Source organism: Heptranchias perlo, chromosome 13, assembly GCF_035084215.1.
Source record: "Heptranchias perlo isolate sHepPer1 chromosome 13, sHepPer1.hap1, whole genome shotgun sequence".
Taxonomy (NCBI): domain Eukaryota; kingdom Metazoa; phylum Chordata; class Chondrichthyes; order Hexanchiformes; family Hexanchidae; genus Heptranchias; species Heptranchias perlo.
In genome coordinates, this window is record NC_090337.1 from 64,349,092 (window position 1) to 64,365,135 (window position 16,044).

Consider the following 16,044-nt stretch of genomic DNA (forward strand, 5'->3'; position numbering starts at 1 on the left):
CAATGGATTTGAGCAGTTGCTGGGTGATCTTTGAATTTGCTGTGCATGAGCACGGTATGTTCTTTGGCAGTTTTCACCACAACTGCATTTGCAATCTCAACATCTCTCGCCCCCTCACCGCCCACCCACCCCCCATAAATCATGCTCGCTGTTTAAAAGTTTGCTTTCTCAATTGTTTAGTGGGCTTGCTTAGTAGCTGAGCCATACAGACCAGGAGTGTCCCAGGTTCAATACCTGGTGTTTGCCGAGTTGGCCGATCTGTGCCCGGGCAGTGGGATTAGAATGGCTGCGCTGTCAAAGCTTACACTTAACGAGTGGCTACTTGGGCGAGGTACCGGAGGACACCTGACCCCTGTGGAATTATACTTCAGAGAGAAGTCAGTGCATTCAGCAGGGGAAGAGATAATTGACAGAGAAAATTTGAATAGCTGAAAAACAGTTTGCTTACGCCACTGGCTCCCCTCTGATGAAGACCATCCGAGCAGCCTTGGGGAGAGAGAAATGTAATCTCAAAATAATCTTCCCGAGCTACTTCCTGCCCCTTTATTTTCTTGAGCCTTTTACTTGGCAATTTTCTCCTCTCCCTGGAAAAACATTCACTATTTGCCGAGATGCTGTCCCACGGGCAGTATTCGTCCTCTGCTGCCTCTTGCAAGTGGCCCTTATTCATGCTTGAACGTTGACGATGTCTCTTAATGGTATCTGACCAGTGGAGCAACACAAACCTGATCCTGTCTTCCCATGGCGTCCCTACCTACACGTGCACTTGCAGCTGGGATATTGGCCAGTAGTTATGAAATGACCAAGGTACCTTGGCTGGTTCTTGCCCTCTGTAACCCAGGGCCAGTTGAGATCAGCTAACTCAATACAGGCTGGCAATTGGACCCAAGATCTTTCTGGTCAATATAGCTCAGTTACTCACTGGATAAGCTTCCTGACCCATCACAAGAGCTCTCTGTTGTTAATGCACGGTTCTGCTCTTTGCAGCTGAAACCAGGCCCTCTGGAGGAGACTTACATTGCAACAATCCTACGGGAAATCCTTAAAGGTTTAGACTATCTGCACTCGGAACGGAAAATTCATAGAGACATTAAAGGTAAGAGCACTACGAGGGATGGGATTGTCCAGCCATGATGTTCTGCTGTAAGTAGGGCAACAGCACTTTTGTTTTTGGATAATTAAAGCTTTCATGCTTCGATTTCCAAATTACTGCTTCGAAGAGGGGGAGGAGGAGGAAAGAGTGAGCGTCAACATCAGGATCCTTCTGAAAGAAGGGAGTTTGCACTATCGGGAACTTTTTCTGATGAAAGGATTGGGAAAGGAAGACTTGTATTTATATAGTGCTTTATCACATCTCAAAGTGACATGGTGTTGGTTTAACATCACACCCCTGGGGATGCAGCACTCCTTCAGTACTGCACTGGCACGTCAGCCTAGATTATGTGTTCAAGTCCTGAAGTGGAGTTGAACCTAAACCACCTAACTCCGAGGAGATAGTGGCGACCAACTGAGCCAAGAGAGGGGATAGATCCTATGCAGAAGGGAGTTGGGAAGAGACGAGGGAACGTGAGAGATCCTGTTGCTGTGGCGGGCCGACTTTGCTGCCTCCCATTTCCACTTCCAGCCTCTCCCCACCTGACTTTCATACCCAACTCTGACCTAACGTGTATTAGCTACCATCTTGCTGCATGCCCTGACTTTTTTTAAAAAGCGAGAAATAATACGCATGGACTAAATGAGTGAGCGACGTGCCCAGCATGAGTGGAGGAGTCACCCAGAGCTTGGAGTGCTTGGCTAAGCAATGTAGGGGGAACGTCACGCTGCACTTAACCTGTGCTAAACCTGGCCCGAAAGTATTTGACAATGGGATAAAAAGTGGAAAATGCTCCATTCTTCATTCATGCATCCTTCACACATGGTTGGAACTTGGCCAAGCTTCATTAATTTTGGACAAACTCATTAAAATGTGCATCGTGACATCATGCTGAGTGAAGACATACAACCTCCTGCCCCTGCCTTGTTTAAGCCCCCGGAGCTGCACAATAGCACCAATTTATTTTTAACCTCTGAAAGATGCCTATCATTTGAAGCATGATGAAAACCTTACAAAGCAGTAAAGTAATCTGTCTTTCCCCAGCACTGAGAATCTTCAATTCAAGGAGCACAAAAATTCACTTTTTGTATAAGTTCTTTTTTGTAAGGCATGGTGAATATATTTTACAGACACTTATCCTTACATGCATGGATTTTAACTGAGACAGGAACAGAAAAAGAAATGGTCACTGAACAGATTTGAGTGTTTATTTTTGGATTTTATTTTGTGATTCTTGTTTTCTTTGACTTCCTGGATATAAATCTGGATAAATATATTCAGATAAAACTCATCTGTTTTAAAAGCCTAAAATTCTTCATTCCTTTCCTCCCCCACCCACTTTTCAGCTATTTATACCCTGTTTAAGATCCTTCTCTTGGTTCACGCTTGGTTCTAAGCCTACATCCAGACTGGCGCACGCTCTCATTTTCATCCATTAACTGATGCAGTGATAAGGTAGCTGCAGTAGAGACCAGTTGGTTTTAATCATTCATTTTGTCATCTCTCCACAGCTGCTAATGTATTACTCTCAGAACAAGGCGACGTGAAGCTTGCAGACTTTGGGGTTGCCGGCCAACTAACAGATACACAGATAAAGAGAAACACTTTTGTGGGGACGCCCTTCTGGATGGCACCAGAAGTCATCAAGCAGTCTGCCTACGACTTCAAAGTGAGTGAGCAACTTTATGCCTACGTTTGGTCTCTGCAGATTTGAGTTCTGTATCTTCCTCCAGGTTTTCTCCCATTGCTGCTCACATGCAACCCAACACTCACCTGCAGCATGTGTGGAATGAAGAACACAGATTGGGCTGTAAACAGAACTAATGTCTGTCACTGACAGATGTCTGATTCCAGGAATAGCATTTGAACAGTGTCAGTTCCCATTCCTCAGCCTTCCTAACCCCACTCTATAGTGCTTTCATGTAATGCTCTGTTTAGGGGCCTGGGTGAATGAACTCACCCGGCTGAGATGGTGGTGGGGAGGAGGGAGAGCGGCGAAAGGGATTCATATGAGTGCATCCATTCTGAGACTTGAACCCACAACCTTATGGTCTGGAGACGAGTTCTACCTGATATCCTTTAGTGGTTTTACCTGGATTGGCACAGTCACATGAAACTGGAAAAGAGAGAAACCTGCAAAGTTTGTGTATTTAGGAAAGGCAATATAGTCCATCAGGTCAGTTCCAAAGTACAAAAAAGTGCACCATTTCAATTTAATACCCTTCAATCACTTCCCTCACCAAATATCCATTTAGCAACCCCTTGTATGTACTAACACTATCAGACCCTGTCTGCTCCTGCCCTGGGAGCAGTCTACTCCACACATCCACCACCTTCTGTGTAATGTAATTAAATCTAAACTATTCACATTTCCTTCTGAACTTAAGTGATGCCCCCTTGTAGAGTTTGTCTGTTCCCATTCTGATACTGAATACTTCAGTTCCCAGTTCCCATAGCCTCTCCTTGTAGTCCAGGTGCCTAATCACAAGCAACAAATTAGTCACCCTTCACTATACCCTCTGTAGTTCACTGACCGGAATTGTACAATGCCACAGGTGGGAGGCAAACTAATTGTCTCCACAAACTCAGGATTACTACCATTTATATAGCTCCTTTAAACTAAGAAAAAGTTCCAAGGCGTTTCACAGAAGTGTATGTTCTACCCCTCTGATGATACACCCCATGGTCATCTTTGGGCTCTTTACTGTTCCTGCATAATTTGCTAATAGTTTCAGCAGTTTATCCACCTGTACCCCCAGACTCATCTCTTGCATTGTGTCCTGTAAACTATCACTGCTTAACTCATATTTCTGCTATTTGAATCCCTTCCCCGATCTCATCACTGCATTTATCCACACTAAATAATAATTTACTCTGGTAAGACCAACTTTCTAACTAACAAGTTTATCCAAACTCCATTCTCTATTTTGTTCATTTGTTTTTTGTTATTTGCAACTCCAGTTTGCTATTAATAAGTAACCCTGATTTTGCTGGTTCTGCAATTACCCCTTCAAAAAATCAGTCAATCTACTGAAAAGAGACTGTTTTAAGCAGAGATGAGTGAACGCATTGAAAGCTTCTGACCTCCTGGAAAATGAGAATAGCTCACTAGATCTCTGACCTTTCACCTCTGGGACATGGGTTTTAATCCAGCTCAGCTGGAGCAAAATCCTAATGTTCTGAAGCAAAATTATTTTATCATATTCTGTAACCTGCATTTGTGTACAGCCTCGTCACATCTATCATTGACCAAAAACGCAATCTCTGTTCATGCGTGTATCTCTTTCTCTCCCCATCCCCTCCTTTCCCTGCCCATGTGTGCATCTGTGGTTCTCTTTTTCTCTTGTGTCTCCGTAGTATTTCTCAATCCCTGTGTCTGTGTTATTCATCTACCTGGCAAGTTAGATAATGGTTTTAACTGAATCTCTATAAAAGTTTTTTCATTCTACCTATTTTTCAGTTGGTTGTAGGCTTGATTAACATAAGCAAAGCTACCAGTAAGTGACAAGAGTCTCAAGATGGCTTCTCTCCACACACATCATGGGAGCAGCTAAAACTGATCAAAATACTAGAACACGAGCCAACCCGCTGCCTTCCCCCTCTCTTCTCTTTCCTCCCCTCCCCCGCCCCCCCCCCCAATTAACTAGAGTCTGATCATTCTCTCTCTTGTAAATAAGGAGAAAGGAAAGAGCAAAGACATCAGGAGGACGAAGTGGGCGCCCACATCGTGGGCTCAGGCTTGCAGTCAGCAGTGCTTCTAGCCCAGGGCTTAGATTCATTCAATGGCAACAAGTAGGTAAGAGAAAGAGCATTCTCTGCAATCAGCAGTGCTTCTTTGCTCTGAGCTTAGTCTAAAAGCAGCAGTGTATGCTGAGAATCAGTGTGTGGCTTTGGGTTTGACACCTGACAAATCTACACCCATGGAAGATTTAGTGGCTGCAAGCAACAGCAAGCCAGAGTGCCAAGGAATACGGTCAGTAGATTTTAAAATTCCGCATCATTGGGAGGTCTTACATTTCTGATCCTGCAAGACTTCCGCAGCCTGGTATCATTTTAAAAGCTGAGACAGTACCAGTTTTTAAAATGTCAATATTCATATATTTATTATATGCAAATTCTCAAAAAAAGTGAATTTGCAGTGAGATGCTACCCAGCCCCTCCAATGCTGTCACCTTGATAAGTTTTTAAAAAATTCCCCAAGATGTATGAAACGCAATGGGAGTAACTAGTGCCATTCTGCTAACCTCAGATTTGCATTGTATCTTATGAGTTGGAGGCAAATGCAGGACTGATATTGAAAACTTATTGTTTGTATTTAGGATATGGTTTCTCATTCTCTGACTTGTTTATTTTCAGGCTGATATCTGGTCCCTTGGAATAACTGCAATTGAATTAGCGAAGGGAGAGCCCCCTAATTCGGAGTTGCATCCAATGCGAGTTCTCTTCCTGATTCCTAAGAACAACCCACCAACTCTGGAAGGAAACCACAGCAAGCCCTTCAAAGAGTTTGTGGAGGCCTGTCTCAACAAGGATCCTAAATTCGTAAGTAGAAGGGCATTGTTTTGAAGGAAGGGGTTTGCAAGAAACAAAATTTCAATGAAGCTGTTGCTGTCACTTCACTTGCAGACATGTGTATCCACTGGTCATGCTTGTGGTGAGTTGTGGAGAAAGAGAGAAATAAAGAATTTGTATTTATACAGCACCTTTCATGTCCTCAAAACATTCCAAAGTGCTTCACAACCAGTGAAATTATTTTGAAATGTAGTCACTCTTGTAGGGAAATGTGACAGCCAAAATATGCACAGCAAGGTCCTATAAACAGTGAGTTAAATGACCAGTTTTTAGTGGTGGTCATGGATGGATAAATGTTGGCAGGGACGCTGGGAGAAATTGTCTGTTGTTCTTCGAATAGTGCTGTGAGAACCTTTACATCCACCTGAGAGGGAAGACAGGGCTCAAGCAAACTCGGGTTAACATCTTATCCAAAAGACGGTGAATCCAAAAGTGCAATGCTCCAACCATACACTGAATTGTCAGCCTAGATGTATGGATGAGTGGGGCTTGCACCCACAACCTTCTGACTTAGAGGCAAAAGTACTACCACTGAGCTGAGGCTGACACAGGGAGGTATCAAACAAAGGGCTTAAATAAAGGCCTGAACAGCCACAGCGTTGTTACCTTAAAGTTGAGGGAATGATGAAAGGGGGGTCTTTGATCTGCAGTGGTGTGGAGATTGTGCATATAAAGAAGGGCATTCCATTGGAAGTTTTTGCATGAAATGTAGAGGAACCAGTTTGTTAAATGAATAATGTTTCTTAAAGGGGATGTGGATTGTATTAGGAAAATCGGGGAGGGTCAATAGTTCAAAGGTCCATTCATTACAATGGGAATTCACTTAGTCTTGGAAGGTTATTTTTATGTTCCTTTTTCTCCCTTTCTCTCCTGACAATTGCTAGGGTTTGGTTGCACAAGTACTGGCAGCCCTCCAATGCCTTTCAAGGAGAGTATCACAGCTGAGCCCAGTCCTACTCTCACCCGGTACCCATGCACATGTCCTTTCCAAAAGGAGTTACTGGATAGCAATGAGGAGTAGGAATCTGTTTGTGACCTTGCCCTCTCAGCACAGGAACACTACAGTGCACTAGCTATTTTGACCTGGGTCCTGCTTGTCTGCATAGCTTGATATCACACCAAGCAGTGTCTTTATATATTAGGCCTTCAGGCGAGCAATTGGATGTCAAACAGGCAAAACAGGTCCAGGAACGCCTCGATTTTAAAATTCTCATCCTTGTTTTCAAATCCCTTCATGGCTTCGCCCCTCCCTATCTCTGTAACCTCCTTTAGCCGTACAACCCTCCGAGATCTCTGCGCTCCTCCAATTCTTGGCTCTTGCACATCCCCGATTTTAATCGCTTCACCATTAGTGAAGCACCTTCAGCTGCCTAGGCCCTGAGATCTGGAATTCCCTCCATAAACCACTCCGCCTCGCTACCTCTCTTTCCTCCTTTAAGATTGGGAGGATGAGCGAGGTTTGGTCTAATTTTTTCTGTTGCCCATTTCAAATGCCACACAAACCGCCTTAACCCCCTCTCATCCTCTGTGGCAGTGAAGGCGCTTTTTTCACATATTAATTTCAAACCCAAGATGTCTTTCCGACTGGAAATGTGCTTCTGCCTGCCCAGTGCAATCTTGTTTTTTTTGTGGAGGGGTGATGAGAGAATTGCAGGGAAAGTAAGATGTGATTGTTCCCTTCCTCCTCATTGAGATAGTCAGAGTGAGTCAGCGTGGATTTATGACTCATCCAGTTGAATTTTTTGAGGAGGTTACCAGCAAGTTGGATAGGGGAGTGTGGATGTTGTCTGGACTGTTTGAGGAGCGGGGGAGTTCTCCCGGGTGTCCTGGCCGATATTTATCCCTCAGTTAACTTCCCCTGGCTGGGAAGTCTACAACTAGAGGTCATAGTCTCAAGATAAGAGGTTGGCCATTTAGGATTGAGATGAGGAAAAAAATTTTCACTCAGAGTTGTGAATCTTTAGAATTCTCTACCCCAGAGGGCTGTGGAGACTCAGTCGTTGAGTATATTCAAAACTGAGATCGATAGATTTTTGGACGCTAAGGGAATCAAGGGATATGGAGATAGGATGGAAAAGTGGATTTGAGGTTGAAGATCAGCCATGATCTTATTGAATGGCGGAGCAGGCTCGACGGGCCGAATGGCCTACTTCTGCTCCTATTTCTTACGTTCTTAAGACGCTCCTTAACACCTACCTCATTGACCAAGCTTTTGGTCACCTGTCCTAATATCTCCTTATGTGGCTTGGTGTCAAACTTTGTTTGATAATCGCTCCTGTGAAGCTCCATGGGACGTTTTACTACGTTAAAGGCACTATATAAATGAAAGTTGTCGTTGTTGTAAGAGGATAGCATTACAAGCAGAGTGAAAAAATTAAGTTGGGAGTAAGTAGAAAAGAAAACCAAATATGTCCTGAATAATGGAAACTGAGGAAGATTGAAAAACTTGTGAATTGAAAGTGAGAAACAATAAAACAGTAATCAGGGTGGAGAGAGAATATTGGAAGTCATATTGGGGAAGGTAAAAAGATCCCATGGGTCTGTAAATTTTTGCTGCAGCTTCTGTTTCTTCAAATCCTAGAGACCAACAGCAAAGGAGCTTCTGAAACACAAGTACATCCAACGCTATACAAAGAAAACCTCCTACCTAACGGAGCTGATCGACCGCTACAAGCGCTGGAAGTCCGAGGGTCACGGCGAGGAGTCCAGCTCCGAAGACTCCGACCTGTAAGTATGCCTGGTTCCGAGAGGGGGAGGGGGGGGCAGTATCGCTCTCACTGGTCAGGATACAGTACAATTCGAGTGGGCGGTCCTGTATTCAGTCTAACCTGAAGGTGCTGTAGCTGTTCAGGAGTACTGTATCATTTCAAGGTGCATTTTGCTTTGCTTTAATTCCCCTTTCTGGTCACGTTCCATTATCTGGAGAGTTATATTTTATGCAATTCTGTAATCATCTCCTTTTGTTTTCAGAGTGTTGGATTAGAATTTTAAAAACATATATTTGCCGAGGAAAGAATTATATAAGTCTCAAAGTGCAAACTGTGTTGCAGTCTGCAACATGCTTATCCTTACCCTTATAAACACGCGGTAATACCCGCATCAGTTCAGGTCCTATATGGGTGAGTGTTCCTTTATTGTAGCACTGTCCCAGTGTAGACCTGTATAGAGCTATGATTTGAGTAACGATAACAGCCCAGTGCAGATCCTCATTATAACTAAGGGCAACAGATACTGTACTGGTTACTCCCCCAACTTAACTTTTTCGCTCTACTCACAATGCTATCCTCTTACTACCTTGCATGTGCTGAGGGAAGAATTATATATGTTTTTAAAAATTCTAAACCAACACTCTGAAACAAAAGGAGCTGATTACTGAATTACATTAAATATAACTCTCCAGATAATGGAACGTGACCAGAAAGGGGAAATAAAGCAAAGCAAAACAAAATGCACCTTGAAATGATATGGTATTCCTGAACAGCTGCATCACTTTCAGGTTAGACTGAATACAGGACCACCCCACTCGAATTGTACTGGCTGAATTTTTGTTAAGTTTTGGGACTACTGGACCAAGTCATGACTGTTTCAAAATGCTTGTGCCTAAGGGAGAGAACATCGAGACCCATTTGCTGATGGTGGCAGGGCAGTGTAGTTGGAGTACTTGCTTTCTGCCACTGCAAGGAGTAAACCTTGCATCTCCTGGTGGCAGACTGAGTGCTGAGCTAATTGTGCCGTCGGACAAGCCCTCAGATCTCACAATCAGGCTGTTCATCCAGACCACTCAAATTTTCATTCTTTTTAAGAAAGGACTCTTTCTGAGTTTCCATTTTTTTCCCCTATTGATCTGTCACAGACTCATTCCCCACTCAAGGCAGAGTACCGGTTAGTCTGTACCAATCTTTGCCTTACATCGTCCTCAAGCTGGCAATGTCTGGGTTTATTTTTTTAACAGCCCATGACTGTACGATACACCTGCAGCATTCCAGAGGCTAACGTTTTTCCTTTATATATACACAGGTCCCCATCCAGGTAAGTTATTTTCTGCATGTGAAAAGAGAATGGGATGAGTGTGAATGAGCACTAGAGTCGGCTCTCTGGCTGTCCTGATGGTTCAGTAGGTAAAGGCAGCACCAAGTTTGTGGTATTGAGCCAGAAATGTCCCAACTTAGATTCCCACTCTGCTGAGTTAATTGATCTCAGCTGGGTGACAATTGGTCACAACTAAGCCTTATCGAGGGTGCTTTTAAAATAAAATGAACTCTCACTCTTGACCTGACTAATGCAGAGATACCTGCTGGAAAGCAGGTGTGTGTGGTAGCTGAATAAGGACAGGATTGTACTTGACCCGTGATGCTTTTACCCCCATCCCCCACCACAGGTTGAATAGCTTGTTGACACACTGTCAAGTCTTTCACATGAAGAATGCCCACTTGGGAAAGGTCCTGGAAGGTGATGAACGCCCATGGGACCAAACACTGGCTTTGGGATAGAGGGGGGAAGAAAACTGAGAGTATGTTAGGCAAGGAAAAGTATGTTGGGCAAGGGCCAGCTGTGCTGCTGGGAAGTTGTCACATTTACTGTTCTCACTCTAGTAGGTTGATGTTCATTCTAGTGCTGGCATTACTGCAGTGAGTACATTCTTTTTTCTTTTTGCTTCAATACTCCTCTTTCTCCCCCCCCCCCCCCCATAACCTTCACCCTCTCTCCAAAAGGTGTTGCCTTCCTTACCAAAGGACCGTTTCAGTGCCCAGGAAGCTATTCTTTCTGCATAAGCATGGACAATGAGTCCATGGAGGGCATGGCATCCAAGTCTCGTATCGTCTTCACCCAGTGGTGACATAATCGCACAACCAGCGACTAAACAGCGCTCAAGCATGCAACGATTTATGATTCTCCTTCTCTAACTGCAGGGTTCTGTGGCCAATTGTACAGCCTCTACCACTGCTTCATCTGAGATCAGCTAACTTGGCGTGGACCTGGGATTGAACCTGGGAGCTTGTTGGTGTTTATGATTCAGATATGGTGACTTGACCTCTAACTTTGAGTCCCCATGAGTGCCATCCTGTCGGTAAATGCCTTTGGTGTGAAGTGGCACCTTGGTGAGCCAAGGAACACTGTTAGATGCCAGGGTGTTGGTTCAGAGCCAAAGCAGCTTTCTTTAGGGGGAAAAGTAGAGGAGTGCGAATGACCAGAAATAATGAAACTAATCGATGTAGGTGAAGTGTAGGTTCGATGTCTGGCATATTCACAGGGACCCACTATCTGTTTTCAGGGAAGCTGATGCAGATGAACGGGATCAGTGCCCAGTTTGGACTTTCCCCACTGTACGTCCCAGCACCTTAAGCAAGCTTCAGAATGGAATGCCTGTACAGAGTTCTCAGAAGGTGAGTTTGTACACTTGTCTACTTGCAGCACCCTTTCACTGGTATTGTTTCAATAAGCAGTCCAGGCATTTTCCAGTGGTAATGCACTCTTTGTTATGACGATACAAAGCTGAGTGGGAAAGTAAGCTGTGAGGAGGGCACAGAGTTTGCAAAGGGATATAGACGGGTTAAGTGATTGGGCAAGTAGGTGGCAGGTGGAGTATAATGTGGGGAAGTGGGGTTATTCACTTTGATGGGAAGAATAGAAAAACAGAATATTTTTTAAATGGTGAAAAACTATTACCTGTTAGTGTTCAGAGAGATTTGGGTGTCCTCATACATGAAACACAGAAAGTTAACATGCAGGAACAGCAAGCAATTGGGAAGGCAAATGGTATGTTGGCCTTTATTGCAAGGGGGTTGGAGTACAAGAGTAAGGAAGTCTTGCTACAATTGTATAGGGCCTTAGTGAGACCACACCTGGAGTACTGTGTACAGTTTTGGTCTCCTTACCTAATGAAGGATATACTTGCCTTAGAGGCGGTACAACGAAGGTTCACTAGATTGCTTCCCTGGGATGAGAGAATTGTCCTATGAGGAGAGATTGACTAGAATGGGCCTATGCTCTCTGGAATTTAGAAGAATGAGAGGTGATCTCATTGAAACATATAAGATTATAAGGGGGTTTGACAGGATAGATGCTGAGAGGCTGATACCCCTGGCTGGAGAGTCTAGAACTAGGCGGCATAGTCTCAGGATAAGGGGTTGGCCATTTAACACTGAGATGAGGAGGAATTTCTTCACTCAGAGGGTTGTGAATCTTTGGAATTCTCTACTCCAAAGGGCTGTGGCTGCTCAGTCGTTGAGTGTATTCAAGGCTGAGATCGATGGATTTTTGGAATCTAAGGGAATCAAGGGATATGGGGATTGGGTTGGAAAGAGGAGTTGAGGTCGAAGATCAGCCATGATCTTATTGAATGGTGGAGCAGGCTCGAGGGGCCATATGGCCTACTCCTCCTATTTCTTATGTTTTTTATATTAGGACTTGTGGGGTAGAATGTAATGGGTGTGCTGTAATCTTCTTTGTAATATCCCTGTACTTCCATTGCTGTAATGGGACGAAGCACAGAAAGAAAAATTGGGCTGTCTTCATTACGGGAGTGCAATCCCTCCTGCCTCACTTTCCTCCCTGCACTATACTCGGGCCATGCTTTGCACCCAGGTGCTGAAGACTAAAATCTATCCCAATATGTACTGCGATCTGGAAATATGAAAGAGAGCAACCTGTTCTACTTGATGATCAGGTTGGATGAGTCACCTTTTCATGACCATATTTTTGCAACAGTTACTGTGAAGATTTTCATAAAAGTTCCATCTTCACACCTGTAATTTTTAATGCCCGTTGGTCATAGGCACCTTACTTACAAACTGATGTGACTTGTAGAAATTTTAATGTAGCAAAACGCCCCAAGGCCAAATGTCACAGAGGCATGATTGGACTAAAATGGATGCTGAGGCAAAGAAGGAGGTATTGGGAGGGTTGACCCAAAGTTTGGTCAATGGTGTGGGTTTTAAAGAGGGTCTTGAAGGAGGAGAGGGAGATGGAGGGGTTTAGACGCCTGAAGGCACAGCCGCCAACTGTGGACTAAAGGGAAGGGAGAATGCACAAGAGGTGAGAGTCTGAGGAATGGCGAATTCTGTGGGGGGGTTGGAGGGGAGTTGTAGGACTGGGGGAGGTTACAGAAATAGGGAGGGGTAAGGCAATGAAGGGATTTAAACTTGAGTATGAGAATTTTAAATTGGAAGCATGAGGAGTATCCAGGAGCCAATGCAGGTTAGCAAGGACATGGGTGTGTGGAACTTGGTGCAGGGTAGGTTACAGACAGCAGAATTTTGCATGTGCTGAAATTTATAGAGGGTGGAGGACAGGAGGCCGGCCAGGAGAGCATTGTAATAATCAGGTCTGGAGCTGACAATGGCATGGATGAAACTTTCAGCAGCAGATGAGCTGAGGCTGAGGTACCGGCGGAGGTGGGTGATGTTACAGAGGCGGTCTTGGTGATGGAGAGGATACGTGGTCAGGGTCGAATAAAATGCCATAATTGCAAACAGTCTGGTTCAACCTGAAACAGTGGCCGGAGAGGGGGAATGGAATCAGTGGCGAGGGAACGGAGTTTGTGCTGGGGGCCAAAGGTGATGGCTTCTGTTTTACCAATGTTTAACTGGAGAAAATTGCGGCTCATCCAAGACTGGATGTTGGACAAGCAGTCTGACAGCACAGAGTGGAGGAGTCGAGAGAAGTGATGGAGAGGTAGAGCTGTGTGTTGTCAGCGTACATATGGAAGCTGGCCCATGTCATTAGATGGTGTCACCAAGTAGATGAGGAAGAGGAGGGAGACGAGGTTAGACCCTTGGCGAACTCCAGAGGTAACAGTGCAGGGGCGGGAAGAGAAGCCATTGCTGGAGATGCTCTGGTTACGATTAGTTAGGTAAGAGTAGAACCAGGCGAGGGCAGTCCCACTGAGCTGGACAACAGAGGAGGATGGCGTGGTCAAACATCTCAACTGCAGAGAGGAAGAGGAGTGAAAATGCACCACGGTCACACAGGATGTCAATTGTGACTTTAACTAGAGCCATTTTAGTGCTGTGGCAGGAGTGAAAACCCGATTGGAGAAATTTAAACATGGAGTTGCAGGAAGGATAGGCACGGATTTGGGAAGCGACAAGTTCAAGGACTTGGTGCCCTAACAAGAAGTCAGTGCTTCAGGGAGGAGAGAAGATTGGTAAGGGAGAAGAAAATGTTTTTTTTAAACAAATAGCTAAGTATGTGTCACCATTAAGCTGCTCTCTTGAGGTGCTGCAGGAGATGTGATGGCCTCTTATGTGGATAAAAGCACTCTAGTGACACACTGTTAATTGTACCATATTCTGGGTGAAGGACCAAGGCAAGTAGTGCAGACCAGCAAGGTATCGGAACACAATTGAGAGGACTAGGTAGTGGTTAGGTGATGTCAAGCATGGGTTTGAAAAGCCTGTAGATTGTACGCAGAAGAGAACAGAGAGCAAGGTAAGGAATTCCATTAGTTTCAAAACAGTGAGTTAGAAATTGTGCCATTACACTTTATATCAATATTGAGGATGGAGGAAAGGGGACAAGCATGCAGGATGCATGTTTGGAGATCAGAGGAAAGTTCAGAGAGCCACTGACCACTAACTAGATACCAGTGGCTGTAATAGAGAGAAAGAGAGGTGAGGGATACTGCCCATCAATTTGCTCACTATTCTTTTGTATTTTGTTTTAATGAAGCCCTTGGAGCCCATGAAGCGACAGCCAAAGTCAAAGTGCTTGACGACCCTGGTCAACCCCATGTTCAGAGAGGTAACGCAGCCACTGTATGTGACCGAATGTGCTTCTGTGTGTGCCTACTTGTATATATCAGCTGAATTGCTAACACTAACTGGCTTTAGAAGTATTAAACACAAGAAATTCTTTCCCCATTAATTAATATCAGCAGAAACTAAGTATAAGGAAATGAGTTGGTTGGGTGTGTATCCTTGCTGACGTCACTAAGTCCATGCTTCACCCCCACCTCCGATGTACATATGCTATGGGAACCAAGCAGGAGTACTAGAGTGAGCATAACTGATCAAAAAGCAGCTTGTCCCCTGTGTGAGTCTTGAATACATGACACAGTGCTGTGAACTCATATTACTCCACAGTCAGCATAGAGAGAGCATGCATTCATCCCGTCAGTGTGGACTGCACTCATGCCCCAGCTGCATAAGTAAAAGAGCAGTGCTCTAACCAGCAACATCCCCGCTGTTCCCCTCTGTACCCAGATCCCAGAGGAGAAAGGTCAGTGTGTAACACACCATGCCAGCCCGACTCCATTTATTGCACTTTCAGTACATTTAAAGAATGCTCTCTGCCTCCCCGAAAACCTGCGAATAAATACACTGCACAGAAGGCACTGAGCCGCACAGACCAGGAGGCCAACACCTGACCCTGGTTTGTGCTGGGATGGCTGACCTCTTTCACTGAGCATATTTGCAAATGGAGACTGGACGTTGGGTGAGGTACCAGAAAGAAACTAATGTGTGCGGGAGCAAACGCTGCACCTGAGGGGAGGGCACTTCTATCGAGAGGCGAAACATGAGCCTGCCTTTTCTTCGGATGTGGACAGACTTGCCAGTTATTTCTTGCATTTTCTGTTCTCATTCGAGAGAAGAAAGTGGGATGGAAGAAATAAAAGTATTTTCTCTGATCTAGCTTCTAACTTCTCTCAGTTTGGATTTTTTTTACATGCCATTAATATTGTTGTATGATGCTAGTTAGTTAAAGACTTCAATTGTAATGCAGCTTTTATCAGTAACTAGTTTGACAAGGCAGCCTCTTGGCACAGCAGGTTTTTGTACTGACATGCTATGCCTCAGAGCGATAACAGGGAGGTTATCCCCTGCCCTGATTCTCCATCAGTCGGGTTCTGATCCTTGTTGGTGGATGGAGATGAGTGGAAATCCTGCTCCATCTCCCACAGGGTGCTCGGTTGTAGATTGCCTGCTCTTTCGTCTTCTGGCAGTGGCTTGAGGTTCCACAATTATTTTTTTGTTTTGTTTTGGTGAAGCTACAAGAGAAGCACAAAGTCAACGGTGGGAATCTAGGCGCCATTGAAGAGCTGGAGAATGCGTTTAACCTGGCAGAGGAGTCCTGTCCGGGCATTTCAGATAAACTGGTAGCACACATGGTGGAGCGGGTACGAAGGTGAGTGAAAAAACGGAAAGAAAGCCACGTGCACGAATCATAGAATCATAAAAAATAGGAGCAAGAGTAGGCCATTCAGGCCTGCTCCACCATTCAAAATGATCACGGCTGATCGTCTAACTCAGTATCCTGTTCCTGCTTTTTCCCCATATGCCTTGATCCCTTTAGCATTAAGAAATATATCTATCTCCTTGAATATATTTAATGACTTGGCCTCCACTGCCTTCTGTGGTAGAGAATTCCACAGGTTCACC

The 16,044-nt window shown here is 44.6% G+C and overlaps 1 protein-coding gene across 1 annotated transcript in view; it reads left to right on the forward strand.

Annotated features, from left to right (window-relative positions):
- stk25b (serine/threonine kinase 25b) overlaps positions 1–16,044 on the forward strand; it is a 69,126-nt gene that overhangs the window by 39,920 nt on the left and 13,162 nt on the right. Inside the window, exons 4-10 of the mRNA XM_067995597.1 lie at positions 988–1,096; positions 2,605–2,762; positions 5,450–5,635; positions 8,247–8,392; positions 10,938–11,049; positions 14,336–14,407; positions 15,654–15,790. Of these exons, the coding sequence (XP_067851698.1) occupies positions 988–1,096; positions 2,605–2,762; positions 5,450–5,635; positions 8,247–8,392; positions 10,938–11,049; positions 14,336–14,407; positions 15,654–15,790 (920 nt within the window). The remainder of the gene's footprint in view (positions 1–987; positions 1,097–2,604; positions 2,763–5,449; positions 5,636–8,246; positions 8,393–10,937; positions 11,050–14,335; positions 14,408–15,653; positions 15,791–16,044) is intronic.